This window comes from Lutra lutra, chromosome 3 (assembly GCF_902655055.1).
Source record: "Lutra lutra chromosome 3, mLutLut1.2, whole genome shotgun sequence".
NCBI lineage: Eukaryota > Metazoa > Chordata > Mammalia > Carnivora > Mustelidae > Lutra > Lutra lutra.
This window is the reverse complement of record NC_062280.1, coordinates 41414304-41438662: the sequence shown is the minus strand read 5'-3', so window position 1 is coordinate 41438662 and position 24359 is coordinate 41414304. Positions and strand designations below refer to the sequence as shown.

Here is a 24359-nt window from a genome sequence, read left to right as displayed (position 1 = left end):
TGGACCCTCCCCAGACAAGGGAGGTGGTGCATGGAAACAGGCTGTGTGTTCATGACTTTACAGTGCCAAGTGGCTAAAGCAATTATGAGAAGGCACCTAAAACTTCCCAACTGTGGGAGGGGCCCAACCACAGCAATGGGGTCACCAGGACTGACTGGTACCTTTGCGGAGGCTCCTGCCCTTTGCAACCCCGCAGCTCTCGGTGGGACACACTCTGTCATCTGACTTCAGGTCTTTTTTCTCCTCTGACTCAGAGAGACCTAAAGCAAACCCCTCCTGTTCCTGGGTCTGGGCGTTCTGCTCATCAACAGCTGTGCAAGAAAAGAACACCCTCAGTTGAGCACGCGACAGCAGAGCACATGGACGGCGCAGGGCCGCAGAGCTCCTGCGCAACACGGGCTCCCCTCCTCGCCTCCATGAGCTCTCTTCAGACGTCCTCTCAGCTCACAGCCCAAAGCAGCCACCCTGTCCCCACTGTTCTCCCAGACCTGCAAGAAGGCCAGGCACTGGGCATCCGCGTGGCCAGGCTGGGAAAAAGGGGAGAGCCAAGAGGCTGGAAGATGTGGAGAAGGCGAGCAGAATGGGGCACACCAGGCCTCCACCAACCGTCAGCCAGGAGCAGGGCTGGTGCAACGCACAGCAGTGGGAGTGGGGAGGGCGCCACAACCCATGCTTCTCATTGAAGGACAAGGAGGACAGTCTGCTGGGAAGGGTCTGGGGTGAATGGGAATGCGGTGAAATGGTTTCTGAGGGTTTCTGAGCACACCGACTGAGGACAACACAGCGCAAGGGAGCCTGGACACAAGAAGTCCACAGGTCACCCTGCACCTGCAGTGTTCCCCTCAAAGCTTAGAAACCAAGTCTAGAAAAAGGGAGCAACCAGCTGGCACAGTCTTTAATCCAACATGGTCTGCCTACCCACTGTCCCCAGGCTCATCATGGAGAGTCAGCAGCCTGGCCACCAGGTCCCAAGTACCTGGGACACAGCGGCTGACCCAGCCTGGGACCCCTCAGAGCCCCCCACTGCTCTGACCACCTCGCACTAACCTGGCCTCCCACTCCTCAACACAGCAGTGCCCTGTGCCAGCCCCTCTCTCCAGACCTCAGCTGACAGCCTCACCCACCACCCAGGGCCAGGCCCACCTCTCCCAGGCCTCCTCCCCTTGCCTTAGGGCCTCCTCAGAGCTCCTCCGCTCCGAGTATGAGGCTCTTCTCAGAACACTTCCCACCCCAGGGGCAGCCCCACCTCCCCTTGGAGAGGCTCCCTCCACATCTGCTGCTACTGCCTGCTTCTGCCAAGCTGCACCCAAGGGCCCACAATTAGCGCAGGCCAGGCCCCTTCCAGGGACGGGTCCCCCACTCAAGGACCCGTTTACATCTTCCCCTGCTGGAGGCACCGTCTGCTCTGCCCTCTACTTTCTGCTCCCTCTGGTCCTTCCATCAGATACAAGCGTGGTGAGGATAGAGAATGCTCCCCAGCATGCTCTCGGATACGTGGTGCTGCCACCACACAGGCTGCAAGTTACCTTGAAGGTCTGGCTGTGACCTACAAGGTGGGTTCTTGCTTGTCACCCTGTTTGGGGGAAAACAGAGTGCCCAGTGCTTACTGAAGAAAGCTACTTCATCATTAAGAGACCCACTACCTTTTTCCGTGTGTTCTATGATCTGACGGATGGCTTTCTTCAGGCTGTTGGCTCTGAGCATGAGCTGTTCCCGAGGACGGAATATCTGCGGCCGGGAAGGGCATGCCGACCCCACCGAGCGGTCCCCTGTGGAGCCACAGCCGCTGCCCGCCCCATCTCCATCTTCCACCTCCTCCGCAATGGTGGGGGGCGGGGTGGGCAGGGAGGAAGAGGCCTGGGACTCATCATCCAGGGTCTTGAGGAGAGAGTCCAGCTTCTCTTTCAGGACAGAGCACTGGAGGAAAACAAACGGAATGGGGCGGAGTGCTTCTCTGTCCCACACCCTCCTGCCCAGGGGCACAGGGACAAACCTTCTTGGCCATGACCTCTGACTCCTCCGAGCTCTCGGTGGTCTTCTCGTAGGCCTTTCCCACCCGAGCCACAAAGTCCTTCACTGTCTCACAGAGCACTCTGTGGGAGGAAACGTGGAAAGACACTTCCAGGGCAAGTTCTGCCTGGGAACCAGGCGCCCTGCGAGGTTGACCCCTGGCTCCCCCGAGGCTGCCGGGCACTCACTTAGCTGAGGAGATCACCACCGAGTGCTGGTCGGACGTCAGGATTTTAGAAAGATGGGCTGCGACCGAGTCTTCATAGAAGAGAATTTGTTGCACCTACAGTTACCCCAAGACAGGGAGGCATGACCGGAAGCTCACAGCACACTCACCCTCGTCCCCGGCTAGCCTGGGGCATCCGCTTCCTTCACGTGCCAACCTGAGATTTGCCAGTGCGGCTGAAAGATTTCAAAGCTTCCTCAAGCTGGGAACAGACAGATTTTAACAAAAAAGACCACGTGGAGCCAAAGCGCAGAGAGCTTGCTCCACTTTAGTCTGACTACACATCCCCAGTCCGCGCTGGGAGTTGCAGTCTTCAATCCTGGGGCCTCACGGCAGCGAGGCCGACAGGCAAGCCCCCTTAACTGAGGCTCTGTTCCCAGTGGACAACACATTTCTCTTTCTGATCAGGACTTGGCCCTGGCCCCTCTCCTCTCAGTGTAAAGGACCCCGTCACCACTCACCTCCGCCTGCTAATGGGGGTTACCATGTGACAAACCTTTGAGGATCAAGCCCAGGGCCAGTCAGACAGTAAATATTTCAGACTTTGCAGTCTGTATTCTTCCTCAAAACGTACAAGCCATTCTTTGCTCGTCGGCCAGGTCCGAGCAGGCATGGGCAGACTGGAGCTGGGGGGGGTCATCGTTTGCTGACCGCTGCCCTGGCCCACTATCCTTGACCCTCCCGATGGAAAACAGCCCTTGGCAGAGCATTCTCTCCACTCAGCCAGCAGCCAGCCTGCCCAGGGGGAGGAGCACGGCTATGTGCCCAGTGCTGCACTGATCTGGGCAAAATCTAGGCCCTGAGGGGACCATTAAGTCCCACAAAATGAAGAGAAGAGCTGAACCCTGAACTAGCACAGGCTGACCATAAGGGCAGCAAGACGAAGGGGGGTCTAGAGAAGGTGGGTCCAGAGAGGGAGCCTGGGGCCTGGTGGGGACGATGGCCGCACAGGAGCAGTCTCGGGAATGTACGCTGTGAGAGCAGGAAGTCCTCAGTCGTCACAAGGGACCCCAAATGCTGGAGTAACCCCAGGAAGCCCCCCAGATGACCCCAAAGCCCACAAGGTAGTCGGAATTCACTCAGCTCCAGTGCCACCTGGGGCTAAGCCCACACCTCTGTGGGTCTAACCTCAGGCTGGACATTTAAAGAGAGGCTCATCACCGGAGGGCGGGGGACGAGGCCTGAACTGGTGAGTGGGCCGGTAAGATGGCGCCCGGTGGGGGCGACAGCAAATACCTCAGAGCCCTCACTGAAGTCTTCAGTGCCCATGGAAGAGGAGGCCTGCCGCGGGAGTTTGGTCTCATAAGCCATGACACTCCACCTGCACACAGGGAGGCAGCCGTCAGCAGGTCAGCCCAGCCCCTGGGAAGCTAACACTCTGACTTTATCTGGAAGCCCTTTCTCTCCACTCTGCGGCCCATAACTGAGAACAAGCATCACAACCAGTAAGGCATACAGCCCTCCTGAAGGAGGGGAAAGGGATCCCAGGAAGGAACACCTGCTTCCGCGAGAGAAGGGCTTCCCTTCTGCAGAATGCTAAACCTCCCCAACACCCCCACCCCCCGACCCAGCCAGCAGCCAGCTCCCCAGGTGTGAGCATTTCACAGGCTCCAAAGGCACAGACACCGCCCTTAAAGAGAGAAGACACAGCAGGGGCAGCCAGAGTGTGCTCAAAATCACACTGCCAATTGCAACTGCAGGATCCTTCCCAAGACCCTGAAGTGTTTTCAGTGAGACCAATTTCCCACAGGCATGTGCTTAGTGGGATTTCCTACTTCTAGCTCAGAACTAAAAGTAGCTCACTCAAAAAGGATGCCAAAGTATTTTTAAATTTACCCAGGACAATTAAAAATTACCCAGAACTCAGATTCTTCTGGGAACAGAACATGGAGAAACGGGATTGCCCTGCCTTGTGATAAGGCTGACTCTGCTCACAGTGCCCGCAGGGGGCAGAGCCGCCCTCTCCAACACCCCAAGGCCTCCCCGTACCCGAGCACACAGGCCTGGTTCCTCACCTATTCTGGTTGCTTTTACCTTCTGCATAATCTGATGAAAAGTTAGAAACTACCAGAATAAAAGAATTCCTAATCAGGTGTAATTTTTTTTTCAACAAACTCTAGCTGAATTTACCAAATGAATTAACTCTCCACCTCTCAACACCCCTGCAAGGTAGCTGGGATTTTCTTCTTTTCCTAACAAGGAATCTAAGACACAGCAAGACTGAGTAAAATACTCAAGTTCATGCAACTCTCAGTGACAGGGCAGGGATTTACATCCCAGATCTGTCTGATTCTTTCATGTTTCTTACCAAAGTGTAATTCTTGTCCAGTGTTCATATTAGTTTCAGGTGCAAACACTGATTCAATCATTCTCATTCCGGTCCAATTTCTACAAACGGGTGCATAGGACCTACGTTCTCCGGGGAGTCCAGACTGAAAACACCGGTCAGGTGACCTGCCTTGTGTGGTACAAGAATGCCCACCACTCACCGGTCCAGCATCTTGGTGCTGGCTCGTTCCAGCTTTTCCAAGATCTGCGGGAGCTGGGTGTCGTCGTCACAGGCTGAGCCCCAGCCTAACACTCGAGCCAGGTCGTTCCCTGTGCCAAGGGGCAACACTCCCAGCTGACACTGGCAGGACACAGAGGGGAAGACACGGCATTAAACACCCTCATTACCTACACAGGCAGCTAAGTTCAGTGAGATTCTCCTCTAAGATGGGTGGGCTCCCATAATCTAGGCAGAGCCCACAGAAGACCACCAAGGGTCTTCTAAGCTGAGATTACAGAACCATCTGAGCCCTCTCCCATACCCATTTCTCATCTTGACACTTAATCCTCTACGATCTCTCTGATACAAATTTTCGAAACTCCTTTCCTTCCCATTTTCACTGCTCTGGCCACAATCCTGTCCCTTTCTCTATAGAGAATCATTCTCTGAGCTCCCCCACTACCTTTCTACCCACTACATCTTACTCACTAATGCCAGGATCAGCTTCCAAAAACATCACTAGTGTCATTTCACTCCTGGCTTCTAAGTCCTATCAAAAACAGGGACCAGCATAAAAGAGATGAAATCTTGCCATTTGCGATGACGTGGATGGAACTAGAGGGTATTATGCTTAGCAAAATAAGTCAATCAGAGAAAGACAATTAACATATGATCTCCCTGATATGAGGAAATGGAGATGCAATGTGGGGGGTTTGGGAGGTAGGAAAAGAATAAAAGAAACAAGATGGGATTGGGAGGGAGACAAACCATAAGAGACTCTTAATGTCACAAAACAAACTGAGGGTGGCCGGGGGGAGGGGGTTTGGGAGAGGGGGGTGGGGTTATGGACATTGGACAGGGTATGTGCTATGGTGAGTGCTGTGAAGTGTGTAAACCTGGCGATTCACAGACCTGTACCCCTGGAGCTAAAAATGCATTATATGTTTCTTTAAAAAACAAAAAACAAAACAAAAAAAAAAACAGGAGCCAGGACATCAACAGTCTAGTCACCAAACCTGAGCACGCCCCCACATTCGGCCTCCAGCCTTCCACCTGACCCTCCCCAGAGTGACAGTGTGCACTGCTCAGGTCTGGCCCTCCAGCTGGAACTCTCATCGGGCCAGTCTGGGCTCAGAGAGCTCCCTATATGCTGGATGCCCAAGAACTCAGCCTCCAGCTCCACATGCAGCGTGTGGAAGCACAGTTGGTCCTCTGCAAGGACGAGGAGGCCCAGCACACCATGCAGGGAGGACCTGGTTCCAGAGCCTTAAAGAAAAGGAGCAGGCTTCACACTGAAGACACAGTGGTGTTCCAGGTGGAGAGGTGACCCACCTGCTCCATCAGGAGTGAGGAAGTTAGAGAAACAGAGATGCAGGAGCCACACCAGGAGCTCCAATAAACTGTGTTAAGTCTGAACTTTATCCGAAAGCCAAGGAGCCACCAAAGAACACTCAGTTAGAATGAATGAGAGTGAGTGTGCAAAACTGCCCGTGGGGAAGGCCCTGAGTGAGGAGCAGCCGGACAGAGGCCTAGATGGACAGAGGCCCGGGGTCAGGTGAGGTGTACTCAGCAGCACACAGAAGATGGCCTAGACACTGGAGTGTAATGCCAGTGATTAACTACAACATGAGGGAGGGCGAGGGAAGAATCCAGAACGACTGTCAGATTTCTGGCTTAGATGTCTGGTGGACGGTATTTTCAGACTCCAGGGAAAGAAATGCAGGCTGGGTAGGGCTGAGCAGTAGGCTCTGTGCTGAAAATGCCAGGCCTGAGGCACTCTGAGGCAGGGAAGCAGATTAGAGAGCAGCCAGGAGAAAGAGAAACAGAGAAAGGGTGAGGGTGGGATCTCAGGGAAGCCACGCAACTGGGGGAGTGACCAGGACCAAGTGCCACAGAGAAGCCAAAGATGGATGCTCAGTGAACTCAGCCGAATGGATGTAAACAGATGACTGGCCTCCCTGGCTTCCTGACTCCTGATAATGAACTTTGTAAATAATCCTGGACCCAAGTGTACTAGTCCACTAGGGGGCAGTATGTGCCTGAGCGGAGCAGTCCACCTGCACAGGCCCGGTTCAGATGGGCCACCTCTCGGCATCATCCCCAGGCCCAGGGCTCACCACAGACAACAGAAGTCCACCCACCTACTAAGACCAGCAACACTAAGAGTCAGGAGACAAGGCTACATCTCTGAAAAACATGCCCAAGTCAGGTTGAAGATTTGAAAAACCTATGTTGAAAGCAAATGACAAACTAGGAAAAATAGGACCAACGAGAAATTTATATTCCTAATATAACAATAATTCTTAGAAATCAAATGTTTTAAAAAGGTAAATATCATAACAGAAAACTAGGCAAAAAACATGAACACCTGATTCATCTAAAAATTCATAGTTAACCGAGATGTTTGACTTCATCAGTACTGAAGAAATAAAAGTCAAGCCTACCTTTTCTGTCTACTTAGGCGAAACTAAGAAGATAAGCAACAGACAGTGAAGGGGAAGGGACAGCTTTTGCAGCATAAGGAAGAGAAACTGGCACAGCCCCGACTGAGAGCAACCTCAGCCTGCACAGAGCAGGAAGGCAAGACAACCTGGGCCACACGGCTCCACCAATGGAAAACCATCACAAGGCTCTCTATTTACTGATGAGCGGCACAAGGCAAAACACAGTAACAGGACCATGGGTAATGTGAATCTGTTTAAAACAGCATCATATCTTACACTATATATACATGTCGACAGAAGATCTGAAAGAGTCACTGAAATGTTAGTGGCAGTGGTTAATGCTGGGGGGTGGGAAATGAGGATGATGGAGCAAAGTGGAAAATCAATGAACATATTTTTTGTTTTCCAAACAGGAAAATCTATTTTTAATTTAATAGCAATGAAAACAAAACAAAAAAAAACAAAACAAAAAAAAAAAAAAAAAAAGAAAGACATTAAGTCCAGTGAATCCTGTGACCTAACGTTCTCGTCTACTTCTGCTCTCTCCCCGCGAGCAGCAGATTCTACCACTACCCAACAGAAGCCAGTGGGGCGCCGTGGGATGGCAGTCCCACCCAACTTGCTCCTGCCTGGGACCTCCAAGGACTGGAATTTCTTTCATAGCTCCCTTCACTTCTAACTGTGATGTTCCCATTCCTACAGCACAGCTCCTAAGCCTTGTGATGCCATCAGGCTGCCCGCTCTTCCCTCTGAGACCCTCGCCACACCCTGCCAAGGGGACAAGGAGCATCACGGAACCAGAGCATCACTCTCCCCTGGCTGGGCCCCTACATGGCCACGTACCTGTTTATGAAGATTGAGGCTGTCGATTTCAGAGAGAACCCAGCCAACACTGCCATCCCCACCACAAACCAGAATCCGGAATGTATCAAACTTCTGGAATAAGCGTAAGCTGCAGAGAAAAGAGAATGTCAAAGAAATGAGGTCCATTCTAAAGGACAAATGATGGTCAGCAAGTCCTGAGCCAAAAGGCCCCATCTGCACTCCTTTCGGCTCACCTGTGTCCCCACTGTGAATAGGCCTCTGGAAGCCAGAGCCCAGGTGTGCTCAGGCTCAGCCCACTGGGCTACCCACCCATGCCTCTATGCCCACTGCCCCTCACTCACATAGCTCAGGAGCCCTAGGCTACTACTGCCCCTCCCTCCCAGGTGTGAGGTCCATCAAGTTCCCCTCAAATCTGTCTCCATCGCCCTCCTGTGCTCCTCTTGGGCACTGTCCCTTCAGAACACCACAGCCTTCTGCTCATCCCTCACCCTCCTCCTGAGAGGCCTTCTCCGGGTTTTGGCTTCAGGGACCACACAGATACCAATGACCCTGAATGATGTCCTCCAGGCCTTCCTGAAGGAAACCACTTCACCCGTCTACAAGAACATGTCACTCCATACTCTACAGGCACCTCCTCGACCTAAGTAAGCTTCCTTCCTCAGAGAATGGCAGCCTCCTCCCTACCTCACATCTCCTTCGGGACCCCTCCAATTCATGTCACCAGCATGACCTTCCCAAAAGTCTTGCCGAGTGTCTAGCTTTATTATCATTATTTTTTAAAAGATTTTATTTATTTATTAGACAGAGATCACAAGCAGGCAGAGAGAGAGGGAAGCAGGCTCCCTGCTGAGCAGAGCCCCACTCGGGGCTCGATCCCAGGACCCTGGGATCATGACCTGAGCAGAAGGCAGAGACTTTAACCCACTGAGCCACGCACGTGCCCCTAGCTTTATTATTTTAAATAGGCTTCATACCCAGCAGGGAGCCCAACATGGAGCCTGAACTCACCACCCTGAGATCAAGACCTGAGTTGAGATCAAGAGTTTGATGCTTAACTGACTGAGCCCCCCAGGCACCCTAACTGTCTAGCTTTAGAAGCTGCCACTTGAGGGCGCCTGGGTGGCTCAGTGGGTTAAAGCCTCTGCCTTCGGCTCAGGTCATGATCCCAGGGTCCTGGGATCGAGCCCCACATCGGGCTCTCTGCTCAACGGAGAGCCTGCTTTCTCCTCTCTCTCTCTCTGCCTGCCTCTCTGCCTACTTGTAACCTCTGTCTGTCAAATAAATAAATAAAATCCTAAAAAAAAAAAAAAAAAAAAAGCTGCCACTTGTTTCCAGTGAATGTTCAAACCTCTCGGCCCGGAGCTGCCTGCTACCTGTCCCAGATCCACAGCTCTCCCAGCCACCCCACCATGTCCTCACCTCTCTGCACACGAGCGCCCTATGCCTACCAGGCTGCCCGCCTCCCTCTGTGCCACTGGAACACTAACTCTTCTCCAGTGCCAGCTCGGCAGAGAGACTGAGAGACTCTCCAGTTCATTTGTATGCCCCTTCCCTGGGCTCCTAAATAATCTGTACATAGCCCTGTTCACGCCACAGATTGTCCAGTCCTGTGACCTTGACTACCTGTTTGTGTGCTGGGCACCCTGAAAACAAGGTCCCTACCTTACTTGCCCTTGCATCTGGCACAGAGTCCTGGCCAGAGGAAGCCCTCACAAAACAAACAGGGATGAGTGACACAGCACGAAACTGAGGCTATCAGCAGGGCTGAGGGCCTGAAGCAACAAGACTGCACCTGACCTTCAGGTTGTGCGAAAAATGGCCGCATATGCTCCCTTGTGAACACTGGTCTCTCTCAGGCCTTCCTTCTCTGGAGAAGATGGGACACATCCAGACCGGGAACCAGGAAAATGAAGCAGGGCCTCCAAGTTTTGTGGTGAACTGCAGGTCAAGGCTGCTTCCCAGAAACGGGAACTTACTAAACCAATACCCACCGCATCTCCTTGGGGGCTCCCACAGGGGGCTGGTCTCCAGGGAACTCCTAGGGCCAACTGCAGGGGGCAGGGTGGGGGTTTGCAGGGCCTGCCACACCCATTCCACAGGCCCCACCCAACGACCTGGGGCCCCCCACTGTCTACAGGCCCAGTTTGGGATACAAAGGCTTGTGATGATCCCACCACTTTTTTAACTAAAAGTGGTTCCATTTTTTAACTAAAATGACTTTTTCTTTTTTTAAGACTCTCAAACCAAGAGTGAATGTACTTCCACACACAGACCAACAGTTGAGCAATCCATGTACAGAAATGCGTGGAGCGTGGCCTCTGAGGACCAGTTCGGCAAGCTGCCACCCATGACTGCTTCCCAGCGGGGGCCTTGCCGCCCATGAGGAAAACCGACATGCCAGACCCCTAGGGCGCCAGCGGGCATGCTCCTTTCCCCTGACAGGGGCCCAAGCTCCTGCTCCAGCAACACCTGGCTCCAGAACAACACACTCCCAAGAGCCTCCAAGGCCAAATCACACCAGAGAACACATTCTGCAAGCTCTTTCCACAGCAAATATCCTGGATAATCTCCCTTCCAGGCAAGGCCACCTCCTAGAGCCCTACCTTGAACTGGTGATGCCAAGCAAGGAAGCTAACCGTTCGTTACAGCAGCAAATGTTCTCCACAAACTACACAATGTACAAAAGGAAAAAGAACACACCTCACATCCCCAGCTAACAGAGAAAGGCCTAATTACTTTGCCGCACACTCTGGGCTTCACATGTCTGCACACGCCATGGGCCCTGTAAGTACAGGGTACCTATGAGATAAGAGACCTCCTGTGTCCCCCCAGATGAAGACTCTCCCTGGGGGCCTCACTGGAGAAACATGGCCTCCTCAGTCCCAGGCTCCACTACAAGAAGGAGAGGACCTGTAATGGCTGGCGTGAGGACACGCCCATGCTGACAGACGCGAAGAGCAGGCCGTTGTGATAGAAGATAACAGGAGGGAACCAATTTCAAAGTGTGTCTGCACGACTGAAAGACACAAGTGAAAGCTAGAGAGACAAGCAGCTCTACTCACTGTTCAACAGGGACTATTTTTATTTCCTATTTAAATTTGTCTGTATCTTTGAATCATTTTGTCACGAGTAATGCATTATCTTCAAACGTTTTTAGAACTCCAAGAAAGATTGACTTTATAAGCTTCCTACCCGAGGTGTGGTCCTCCGTTCATAAGGTCAAAGACCTGGGCAGGGTTCAGCAGCTGTTTGAATCTTCTGAGGAACTTCACACCCTGGTTGTCACCACTTTTCGAATTGACAAAGACCAACAGTGGGCTTGTGCAGGATGGAGGGCACGTGGCCTTCCAGAAGCCTGGATGGTAGGATGGAAAGGGAGAGGGGAAAAATGAGAAAGCTGTCCAAAAGCCTGGCAGGGGCCCCATCATATAAAAAAGCAGCCAACACCTGCAAGAGACCTGTAACTTCCACGTGCATGCCCAGTCACCAGCCAGAGATATCAAGAAACAAACTTCCCCAGCCCCATTCCCCATGGAGAAGGATGGGGGTCCCAGGCAGTTTGACTTTGTGCTTACATGACTCAAGTTCAGAAAGACCATGCACCTCACTGCTGTCCTTCCCTCTTGCTCTCAATCTGGAGGAGCTAGTTCCTAAGTTCCATACCCCAGTTTCCCACCTTCTACCAAGGCCTGTGAATACACACCGTCATCTACCACCTAGACAGGGGAGCAGGTGCAGGTGAGCATGCTGGTTCACATATGCTGCCTGATGGAAGCCAGCAAATGGAGAGCACAGTGCACCAGCTCCCATCCAAGGATGCTCAACAGCCACCAGACTCCTTTACCACCTCTGTGCACGTCTTCTCGCCCCAGCCGCCATGACTGACCACTTCCCGACATCATCCCCAAATTGCCAGCGTCACCCATCCTGGTGCAGGGAAGGGGAGAATATTGGGTGAGCCAGGAGAGCACGAGGCACCCACCATCAGAATCGATGCTGTTGAGCGCCGTGGGTGGGATGACCGACACCTTGCACAGGCCCAGCGGGCACTTGGTCTGTAAGGACTCTTTACAGGACGTATGCACCTGAAACACATCACAGGGGGTCACTGGCATCCCCCGGAACACTCCCTGCCACTTCGGAAGTGGGCACTTCGGGACCAGCTGAGAACGCATAGGGAGCAGGTGCCAGGCCCATGCAGCCTGCCCACTCACCATGGCCTTGCACCAGAGGCAGCGCCAGTCCTGCAGGCGTAGCACACTGCCACACGTCTTGTCGCACACTGTGCACTTGGCACTCACGGGCAGGTTTCCTTCCAGCCACTGATGCGGCATGGCAATCTGCAAAGCACAGAGACATGTGCCCTAAGGACGTCCCAGAGCCCCACACACAGGCCAGGAAGCCCTTATGCGAAAACGCTCTGGAATAACTCAAAGAAGACCTGCTCCCCGACATAAGCAGGGGGAGGGCAGGGTCTGCAGCATGCTGCCCAGCACCCCACTCCTGCTGCCGGTGGGCACAGCACGACTCACAGGGACAGGCCAGGCTGAGAGGCGCAGTGGACCATGCCGAGCCCCCCACACCCAGTGCGAGCAGCAGAAGTGAGCACAGGCCAGTGGGGGCGGAGGGCCCCCTGCCCCGACACCAGCATGAGGGGAAGAGGGTCGGTGCAGGGTTGTCAGGTTCCCCCATGCATACCCCATCCTCGTCCTCAATGATGTCCTTCCCAATGGAGGCCAGTGTGGTCCACTTGCAGTTGTTGGTTGCGCGCACTGCACACCGCTTGTGGGCCTTAAATTTGCACACTGTGAGAGAACAGATGCGGGACCATCAAGCCTCAACCCCGAGCCTCGCTCAGCACAGTGCTCCCCGTGCTTGAGGAGGCGGTCCAGCACGACCTGCCCTGCTCTTCCAGGACCGCCGGGAATGAACACTAAACACAATCCATGCTATAAACGACACAGCGGGGGCATGCGCAGAGTCTGAGCACAGTGAGACCAGCATCCAGGACTGCAGGCATCCGCTTCATGGGACTGCACGTGGGCTCTGACCCAACTCCTCAACCCTGCCCAGCAACACGAGTGCTACCGCGAACCATGCTGCAAGTACGGTCACCGAAATTTAAAAATCACAGGATTTCTATGTCACCAAACTGTCTCTTTTTTTTTCCACCATTTTTAAAAAGATTTTATTTATTTAGGGGCACGTGAATGGCTGAGTCGGTTAAGTATCCAGCTCTTGATTTCAGCTCAGGTTCGCCTCAGGGTCTGGGACAGAGCCCCATGCTGGGCTCCATGCTCAGTGAGAAGACTGCTTTTCTCTCTCCCTCTGTCTCACCCCTTGCTTACAATCTCACTCTGTCAAATAAATAAATCTTTTTCAAAAAAAAATTTTTTTTTTAATTCAAGAGAGTATGAGTGCATGCGGGGAAGGTGCAGCATGGACAGAGATGGAGGGAGAGGGACAAGCAGACTCTATGCTAAGCACGGAACCCAACATGGGGCTCGATCTCACAACCCTGAGATCATAACCTGAGTTAAAATCAAGAGCTGGACACTTAACCAACTGAGGCACGCAGGCACCCCCCAACTATTTAAAATGTACAAACCATTCCTAACTTCACAGGCAGTACAAGAACAGGAGAGGGGGGAACTGGCCCAGGGTCCAGGACTGGTCTGCCTCCACTCCTGCCCTCTGTTCTGTGCGCCACTGTAAGCTGCCCTCCAGGTCCGGAAGACCACGTTTAATGGGTTTATCACAGCTCGGTTTACTGAAGGGCATACCTACCTCGGTGAGCACAGATTTGTAACCTCTTTTCCTCTGTGTTCTTCTTGTTTCCTCTTGGTGTCTCATTACCACTACTTCACTTTTTACTTTGTTCTGTTACTAATACAAAATAACTTATCAGACTCCTTAGTAGGTAAAATAAACAAGCATGGAGTCCCCGAAATTACTTTCTACTGACTGATTTGTGGGGACCATTCAAGAGCTTCTAAGGTTTCATCAGGTCCAACCTCAGACCACGTTTCCCAGCAGAGTACCACACTGCTCATACCTTCACAGGATAGCCCGTGAGACGTGACCCCGGACAGAGCCTCCCGGCACACGTTGCAGTAGGTTGGCCTCGCATGGGAGCAGGCGTACCAGTTGTGCATCCCTGAGAAATGGTCCATGCTGTACTGGGTAGGCTGCAAGAACAGAAGAGGGATGGCAAAGATAAGGTGTCCCTTCGACATCCCTGAATGTGGTAACTTCAATGGGATTCAATAAAGTTTCCAAGAGAGGAGAGGAGAACAGCATCAGCCAAAAGGACAAGGAACGAGCCTTAATTTTACCAGGAATATGTGAGAAAGTGAGTGCCAGACGGCTCAGTCCACACATGGCTGATGCTCAATGGCAGAATATTAACAGGATGGCAATAAGAAGGGATGTTTCTCTTTCCAGACCTCAAAGTGCTCCCTGTTCTGGACGGTTTTCAGCGCTGCGATCCACTCTTCCATTTCCTTCCTGTTATCGGCACACAAGATGAGTTTCCTACACGGAGTAATGACCTAGAAAGAAACAAGAAATACAGGCGATAGAGCAATGAACAAAGGACAAACACTAACAACTATACAAACTTCCAAAAATCTACTTTCACCACATATATTTTTTTAATGAAAAAGGGCAGACTCGTTCAGATTCTCAGTTGAACCAAACATAAAAATGATCATCATGGATCATTAAAAATCAAGAAAAGTCTCAAAATCAAAAGACAATCAAATTTAGTTTATACATTCACCAAAAACCAACTTCAGCAGACATTCACCAACCACCTACCACTTAGACCATGGTAATAAGCCATAGGAAATTTTTAAAAAGGAAAGAAAACACAACTGCTATCACTCCAAAGAACTCACAGATTGAGGTCCAGCACCTGAACAGTCTAGGAAAAGCTGGACCAAGTTACTCTAAATATGATGTTAGCATTTCAAATGCATCATACATAATGTTCTTGTATAAAACTCTGTACTGTGTGACAAGAGAAAAAAAACCAGCTACTATACTCAAGGGCTTGAACAACTTAACTGGAAATGAGGTCAAGAACCTGGTAATAATCAACAAATGAAAATTGTATCTACAACATATAAAGAGTTTTTATAAATCAATAGAAAAATCTTTCTTACCAAGCCAAGCCATGAACTTGCATTTCACAGAAATACAAAGCGCTAATAAATAAAAAGATGCTTAACTGTTCTAGTCATTGGAGAACACAGATGAAAGTAGCCAACTATTTTTCACCTATCAGACTGGCAAAGTTTTGAAAGATGGTAATCTGGTGTTGGCAGAAGTATGGGAGAAAAGAGTTCTCCTCAAGCAATGATGGGAGCTAAATACAGTATAAACTTTTTAGGGAAAAATTTAAAAATTTTGGTAAACATTGTCAAAAGTTGTAACATTTTACGTATTTTGTTTTGTAATGATGTAAAATATCTACATGGTTCCAAAGTCAAATCTAAAAAAACAGGTACAGTCAGAAGTCCACCTTTGACTTGTGTCCCCCCAACCCTGGTTCCCTCCTTTCCCCATCGGCAGCTTTTAAAAAGTAAGTACAAGTATGGTTTATCCTTCCTTTTTAAGACAGATGCAAACACATATATCTATATCTATTATAGATATATATCTATTCATAGTCCCCCTTTTTAAAACAGTAGTAAATCACACATATTTTTCTCTGCCTTTGCTTTTTCATTTATTATCTACCCTGCCCACCTCTCCTCAGCAACATGGAGTGTTCCCTTACTCTCCCTTACAGCTGCACAGGGCTCCGCTGGACAGAAGCACCAGAGTCTATTCAACCAGGTCCCTATTAACAGAAACCTTACGTTGTTAAAAGTCCTTTCCTATCTCAAATAGTGCTGCAATGAATAGCCTTTTCACTGACCTCACATACTTCCCGGCATATTTGGGAGAAAAGTTTCTAGAAGCAGAACTGCCCAAAGAGCAAGCACATATGTAATTTTCCTGCCAAATTCGCTCACAGGGCTGATGCCATCTGCATTCTCACCAGCAGTGTTAGGGAAATGCCTGCTTCCCCAATAAAATATGTTACTTAACTTTTGGATTTTGGCCCATCTTTTAGCTTTAATTTGTACCAGCAACACCCAATTTAAATTATTAGATGATCATGTTTCTGGTTCAGAAAATTTAGAAATGGTACTTTATAAATGATCTCTTAGGTGATTTCTATAAGCACCTATAAATCTTAATCACAGAAGGGGATAATTAGAATTGGGTCACAAATCCATGGTTCATTCTCTCATGTCACCAGGGTAACTACATGTAGGGGCCAGCCTGGGGAAGCTGGGGGCGGGAGGGGTGGTGAGTTGGGAGGACAGAGAAAACAGACAACTGGATAAGCTGGGTTCCCCTCCTGGGGTGGGGTGGGTACGGGGTGGCAGCCACTGTCCTTTAGACACGGAGAGCATCGTGAACAGCCCATATCCCAGGATCTGCCCAGCAAGCACATGCTAAGTGTCTGCTCTAGATCTGAGATCCCAAGACGATGACAGGCCAGGTTCCCACTCACACAGAATTTACCCTGGGGAGAGACAATTTCAGACACTGACACAGGTCCTGAAGACAACGTGGGTGTGGGAATGGGGCTGGTGGATACTTTGTACAGACAGGGTGGTCAGGAAAGGCCATGGGAGAGCTGGCAACTGCCAATGGCCTGGGGTCAGTGCTTTAAGGCATTTTCATCAGTAACTGTCTATAAAATCTCAGAAAACACTTCTTCATTATTCATTCTGGGGTGAGATCTAATATTTAAAAATTTTTATCAGTGTAATAAATACAGTTAAAGAAAGAATATACTTTCTTTTCATAACTCAGGGATTATATTAAGAGTTATGCAATATGATAGTTAAAGAAGAGAACAATGACATTTTTTTATGTCCTTTCTATTTTAGGTCTTGCTTCTGCTACTCCTGTGACAACCTTTACAAGATGAAGTGCCCACATTATTCCAGAACTCGGCCAATGTCATCTGAGAAGATGGATCTTTGGGCCCATCATCTTCCACAAGCCAAAGGAGGGGGGTACCGTGGAACAGCTTCATGAGTATTGGGCACCACAAGGCAGCAAGTTATAGACAAAACTGTTGTGTTTAAAGACAGGGAATAATAGGAAACAAATGACAGTGACATCCCTTCCTCAATCTGTGTGATTGTGTACAGGAAGTAAACACTGACAGATAAATGTCCAAGAACCTGGTTTCAGCCCTTTTAAAAAACTCTTACTTGTGCGGGTGTGAAGAAACCTCAGACAGACTCAGATTTGAACCCTACCCAGCCACTGACTGGCCAGGAAACATGGGCAGACTGTCATCATTTCTATTCTGGAAAAGGAGGATAAAAATTAGCTACCTGGGTTGTTATGGGACTGAAAGGGACCCACGTGCACAAGACTCGAGTGGCTTTAGGACATCCCTCCAGGTCTAAAACCCTGACGAGCTGCATGAGCCAGAGCAGCTACCTCCACACACCCCTCTGAACACAGGAGCTGTCATGTCGATGTCACACCCCAGTGTCATCCAAGTGTGGAGGCATGCTCTCTCTCACACACACACCAGCGCTGCTCCAGGCTCTTGGGCCTGATCTTAGAGCAGTATCTATTTGACAGGACCATGTGGCACCTCCCTCCTGAGACCGTTCCAATACCAACAGTCCATGTTCCAAACCATGGGAATTGTCACAGAAGACTCCCACCAAATAAAAGTCTATCTCTGCTTCTATCCCATCATCTTCTGTCACCTTTGAGACAGAATCCATATTTCTTAGTGGTCCACAAGACTGGTAATGACTCCATCTCCTTGAAAGGCTCCTCCTCACGCTGGTCTCCTGACAAGGTCCTCAACAGCATTCTAGCTCTGACGAAGCTTCCCAAACAATAACTAGCAGTGTCACACACCCCAACAAAGGCTCCTGCCTGTCCCTCTTTGTTTCCCTAACACCAGCCTGGGGCCAATGCACAAGAAAAGTGGGGACAGAAGGGTCTCCTCAGAAGAAAAGGAAAATGAGTGGCTGCCAGTAAGAGAGCTGTCCTGCACAGGGCTTCTTCTTCAGTTCCTTGATCTGGGAGCAGAGGGGTCAGGAAAGGCCCCAGGAGAGAAGCAGGTGCTGCATGAGACCTCTCCTGGCTGCTCATCCAGCTCACAGGACAGGAAGAAGGCAGGAAGAGATGTTCCTACAAATAAAACTATCCTCTGCTTGGATAGCAGCCAAGACCACAACTCTTAGAAGCCAAGGAATGGTGCATAAAGGATAAAACTCTTCCCACTATTCCCAAAATCTAGCCTTCACACAGAAAAGACTTTAGAGACCAAAAATGCCCTGTATTTTTCAAGCAAAGAAACGGCTCACATAACTAAATCAACTGAAATGGTAAACGCAAATTAAAAGGAGGGTCATACATGAACTTGACAGGACCAATCAGTGACATCACAGAGATTCAGTGATGAATAAGCACACTTGGTACCAAGGGAGAGGGCAGAGTAAGACTACAGAACAAATGACAGACCACGACATAGATACCCACTAACCAGACAGTGAGAGCACCCTGCAGACCTTGAAGCTGGCAAGACAAGAGAGACTGAAAGAGAAAGGATATCACAGACAGAATGGTGGAAGCATTTCTCTCCTAAACCTCAGAGACAGGGCAGGAAAGCCATAGATGAGGGGGAATCTTCAGACACTTACTGAAATTCTCCTGAGGGTAGGAGAACTTAAAAATCAGTAAGAAAAGGGGCATCTGGGTGGCTCAGTCAGATAAGCTTCCAACTCTTGGTTTCGGCTCAGGTCGTGGTCTCAGGGTCATGGGATAGAGCCCCGCATCAGGCTCCCAGCTCAGCATGGAGTCTCCTTGAGATTCTCTCTCTCAGGCACCTGGGTGGCTCCGTCAGTTAAGCATCTGCCTTTAGCTCAGGTCATGATCCGAGGATCAAGTCCTGCATTGAGCTCCCTGGTTAGTGGGGACCCTGCTTCTCCCTCTACCCCTCCCCCTACTTCTGCGCTTGCTCGCTCGCTCTCTCTCTCAAAAATAAATGAAATCTTAAAAAGAGAGACTCTCTCTCTCCCTCTCCCCCCTCTGCGTGTTCTGATAAACATTTTCAAAAAATTAAAAAATCTGGGGCGCTTGGGTGGCTCAGTGGGTTAAAGCCTCTGCCTTCGGCTCAGGTCATGATCCCAGGGTTCTGGGATCGAGCCCCACATCGGGATCTCTGCTCAGCAGGGAGCCTGCTTCCTCCACTCTCTCTCTGCCTGCTTCTCTGTGATCTCCGTCTGTCAAATAAATAAAATCTTTCAAAATAAATAAATAAATTAGTATTTAAAAAAAATTTTTTAAAATCAAAACAATCAGAAGAAAAGAGGCCAACTAACAGAAAAATGGACAGAAGACTCAAACAGTTATTTAACAATCAATCAATAAGGCACATGAAAATGCACTCAACCTTGTTAGTAATCTAGGAAGTAGACATTAAAATCCCAGCATGCTGTACGTTTCACAGGGGCCGAATTGAAAAAGATGGACATCAAGTATCGGTAAGGATGCAGGTCACCTAGAACACCCACCTGATGCTAACAGGAAGGCACTTTGGGAAAACTACTGTGGAAAACAGTAAAGCTGAACTCATGTATATCCTATGGCTTAGCAATTCCACCCAAACACTCCTCATCAAAACCCACACAAATATTTACGGCAACACTACTGTTAACAGGCCTACAATGAACACAACCCAAACACCCAGCACTGGTAGACTGGATAAATATACTGTAATATATTAATATAACGGAAAACCACAGAACAAGGAGAATAAACCATCTACTGCTAATAACACAATGTATTCTACAATACTGAAATAAAGAAGCCAGACACAAAAGAAGATTTCGTGTTTATAAAATCTCAAATGCATATATTAAGTTAAGATAAACCAGGCAAAGCTAATCAATGGTGTTAGAAGCTAGCTGCTTCCAGTAGTTGCTTTTGGGAACAAGGATACATGGGAGAGCTACTGGAGGCTGCTAATGTTCTGTTTCTTTATCTGGAACATCCATTGAGCTGTGCACTTGGAGTAAGTGTACTTTTCCATATGATGCTCTATTTCAGTTAAAAAGAATACAGAATTTGGAATAAAACCAACCATATAACTGAATCAAAAGAAAAATGGCACAGCTGCGCAGACTCTTGAATAAAGAAGTCTGGTTAGAAACGCAAATGTAGAATAACTAGGCAAAAGAAGATGGAAATGCGCGAATGAACATGAGAGACTATCAGACCTATTCTAATATAGTGTTAGAAATGGATCCAGGGGCACCTGAGTGGCTCAGTCAGTTAACCATCTGACTACTGATTTTGGCTCAGGTCATGATCTCAGGGTCATGAGATCGAGCCCTGCCACCAGCTCTAAGCTTAGCACAGACTCTGCTAGTTCCTCTCCCTCTGCCCCTCCCCACCGAAAACACTCTCTCTCTCTCAAATAAATAAATAAATATTTTTTTAAAAAATAGGGCACCTGGGTGGCTCAGTGAGTTGAGCATCTGCCTTCGGCTCAAGTCATGATCTCAAGGTCCTGGGATCGAGCCCCATACTGAGGTCCTTGCTCAGCAGAGAATCTGCTTCTCCCTCTCCCTCTTACTCTCCCCAACAACTCACGCTTTCTCCCCCCCTCACCCTCTCTCTCTCAAATGAATAAATAAAATCTTAAGAGAAAAAAATGGATCCAAACACAGGGGAAAATGTTTAACTCATAAAATAAATGCAAATTAAAATTACTAAATACTTTTTTTAACCTACCGGATTCATAGAGTATCAAAAGTTTGATAACAGACCCTGTTGCCTTTCATATGCTAGAGTAAAAATGAGTACAACCCCTATGGGGTACATTAGTGAAATCAAGCAAACGTTGTTTTTTTTTTTTTAAAGATCCATTTATTTGAGAAAGAAGAGAGAGCATGTGCCTGTACGTGCGTGAGGAGGGGGAGATGCAGAGGGAGAGAATCTTCAAGCAGACTCCCCACTGAGCACAGAGCCTGACATGGGGCCCGATCTACTGACCCATGAGATCATTACCTGAGCCAAAACCAAGACTTTGACGCTTAACCGACTGAGCCACCCAGGCACCCCAATCTAGCAAACTTTAAAATATATTTCTTTGTCTTAGCAACAATGCCTCCATAAATTTAATCCAACAAATGTGTCTTCATGAGAACCGCCATATCATGGTCACTCGTTGTAAAGACAGTAAGAGTGGAAATAACTCAAATACTGATCAAGGTAAGCCTGGTAGAGACTGGCTACACAAATTGTGGTACATTCATAAAATGGAATACTACACAGCCACCAAAGAGGGCGAAACTACTTCCTCATGCGCTTACAGGGAACAACCTCTCAGAGGTATTGTCAAGTGCTCAAAGCAAACTGCAGGAACATTATGGGCGAAGAAGGAAAAAGACTGGTTACCTCTAATGACAGGATTGCTGCAAGCCAGGAAACCTTCTTTATCAACGTTTTTTCCTTTCAATTTCTGTACCATGTATGTGAATTCTTTATTTAAAAAAATTTATTGGGGCACCTGGGTGGTTCAGGTTAAGCCTCTGCCTTCGGCTCAGGTCATTATTCTAGGGTACTGGGATCGAGCCCCTTGGGCTCTCTGCTCAGCAGGGAGCCTGCTTCCCCCTCTCTCTCTGCCTGCCTCCCTGCCTACTTGTCATCTCTCTCTCTCTGTCAAATAAATAAAATTTTTTTAAAAAAATTATTAAAACAGGGGCGCCTGGGTGGCTCAGTGGGTTAAAGCCTCTGCCTTCAGCTCAGGTCATGATTCCACGGTCCTGGGATCGAGCCCCACGTCGGGCTCTCTGCTCAGCAGGGGACCTGTTTCCTCCTCTCTCTCTGCCTGCCTCTCTGCCTACTTGTGATCTCTGTCAAATAAATAAATAAAATCTTAAAAAAAAAAAGTCACACAATTCTTTAAAAAAAATTATTAAAACAAATAAAGCCTGTGACTGATTTCTAATCGCATAGCACTGTGGACAGAAAAGATGCACAGTATGATTTCGGGTTTTTTGCATTTGTTGAGACTTGTTTTGTGGTCTAATATCTCATCTATTCTGGAGAATGTCCCACGTGCACTTGAAAAGAATGTATATTCTGCTGTTTTAGGATGGAATGTTCTATGTCTATTAAATCCATTGGGTCCAGTGTGGAAAATTTGGAAAGACCACAAACACATGGAGGTTAAACATGCTATTAAACAATGAAACCAAGAAATCAAAAATTACATGTAAACAAATGAAAATGAAAACAGAATAGTCCAAAATCTTTGGGATGCAGCAAAATTGGGTTCTAAAAGGGAAGTCTATAGCAATACAGGCCTATCTCAAAAAGCAAGAAAAATCTCAAACAACCCAACTTTACATCTAAAGGAGATAGAAAAAGAACAATCAAAACCCAAACCCTGCAAAAGGAAGGAAATAATAAAGATTAGAGCAGAAATAAATGATACAGAAACAAAACAAGACAAAAAAAAAATCAATGAAGCAAGGAGCTGATTCTTTGAAAAGATTGGTAAAATTGATAAACCTCTCAACAGATTCATCAAAAGAGAGAGAGAGAGAGAGGAAGAGAGGAAAAAAAGGACTCAAACAAAACCATTAATGAAAGAGGAGAAATAACAGCCAATACCACAGAAATAACAATTATAAAAAAGTATTATGAAAACCTATATGCCAACATTGTTGGACAACTTCTCAGAAGAAATGGATAAATTCCTAGAAACATATAAACCAGCAAAACTAAAGCAGGAAGAAATAGAAAACTTGAACAGACCAATTACCAGCAATAACACTGAATCAGGAGAGTTGCCTGGGTAGCTTAGTCATTAAGCATCTGCCTTCAGCTCAGGTCATGATCCTGGGATCATGGGTCCTGGGATCAAGTCCCACATCGGGCTCCCTGCTCAGCAGAGAATCTGCTTCTCCCTCTTTCTCTGCCTGCCGCTCTGCCTACCTGTGCTCTTTCCATCAAATAAATAAAATATTTTTTTAAAAAAGCAGTAGGAATCAAAACAGTATGTACTAGCATAAAATAGACACACAGATCAATAGAATAGAACAGAAAACCCAGAAATAAACCCACAATTATATAGTCAACTAATCTGCAACAAAGGAGGCAAGAATATGCACTGGGGAAAAGTCTCTTCAACAAATGGTTTTGGGAAAACTGGACAGCTAGCTACATGCTAAAGAATGAAACTGGGCCATTCCTTTCACCATATACAAAAAAAAAAAAAAATCAAAATGGATTAGATCTAAATGTGAGGCCTGAAACCATAAAAATCCTTGGAGAGAACAGGCAGTAATTTCTCTGACATCAGCCGCAGCAACATTTTTCTGTTTCCCGAGGCAAGGGAAATAAAAGCAAAATAAACTATTAGGACTACATCAAAATAAAAAAACTCCTGCGAAGTGAAGGAAACAATCAACAAAACTAAAAGACAACCTACTGAAGAGGAAAAGGTATCTGCAAATGACATAGCCAATAAAGGGTTAGTATCCAAAATATATAAAGGACTGACACAACCTAACCAAAAAATACCCAAATAATCCAATATAAAAATGGGCAGAAGATACAGACCAACATCTCTCCAAAGAAGACATACAGATGGCCAAGAGACACATGAAAAGATGCTAGACATCACTCATCATCAGGGAAAAGCAAGTTAAACTACAGAGATATCATCTCACACCTGTCAGAATGACTAAAACAACAACATAAGAAACAACAGGTGTTGGCAAGGATGAGGAAAAAGGGGAATCCTTCATGCACTGTTGGTGGGAATGCACACTGGTGCAGCCACTGTGGAAAACAGTATAGAGGGTCCTCAAAAAATTAAAAATAGAACTGCCCTAAGACCCAATAATCACACTACTGGGTATTTACCCAAAGCATATAAAAACACTAATTCAATGGGATACATGAACCCCTATGTTTACTGCAGCATTATTACAATAGCCAAGATATGGAAGCAGCCCAAGCATCTAGTGATGGATGAATGGATAAAGAAGATGTAGAGTGTGTGTGTGGGGGGGGGGGTGTGTGTGTGTGTGTGTGTAATGGAATGGATGGAATGGAATATTATTCAGCCACAGAAAAGAATGAAATCCTGCCATTTACAACAACATGGATGGAGCTAGAGAGTATAATGCTAAGTGAAATAAGCCAGTCAGAGAAAGACAAATACCATGTGATTTCACTCACATGTGGAATTTAAGAAACAAAACAGATAAGTAAAGGAAAAAAAGAGAGAAACAAACTAAGACACGGACTC

The 24359-nt window shown here is 48.2% G+C and overlaps 1 protein-coding gene across 3 annotated transcripts in view; it reads right to left on the bottom strand.

The window, feature by feature from the left end:
* Positions 1–24359, bottom strand: part of DGKD (diacylglycerol kinase delta) — a 127911-nt gene that overhangs the window by 30953 nt on the left and 72599 nt on the right. For all 3 annotated transcript variants that reach the window (XM_047721413.1, XM_047721414.1, XM_047721415.1), the window contains 13 exons: positions 14440–14544; positions 14049–14181; positions 12692–12798; positions 12208–12333; positions 11976–12078; positions 11186–11348; positions 8012–8120; positions 4726–4865; positions 3473–3557; positions 2199–2293; positions 1994–2093; positions 1644–1917; positions 162–311 (listed from right to left, as the gene is read on the bottom strand). In XM_047721413.1, coding sequence (XP_047577369.1) covers positions 162–311; positions 1644–1917; positions 1994–2093; positions 2199–2293; positions 3473–3557; positions 4726–4865; positions 8012–8120; positions 11186–11348; positions 11976–12078; positions 12208–12333; positions 12692–12798; positions 14049–14181; positions 14440–14544 — 1690 coding nt within the window. The remainder of the gene's footprint in view (positions 1–161; positions 312–1643; positions 1918–1993; positions 2094–2198; positions 2294–3472; positions 3558–4725; positions 4866–8011; positions 8121–11185; positions 11349–11975; positions 12079–12207; positions 12334–12691; positions 12799–14048; positions 14182–14439; positions 14545–24359) is intronic.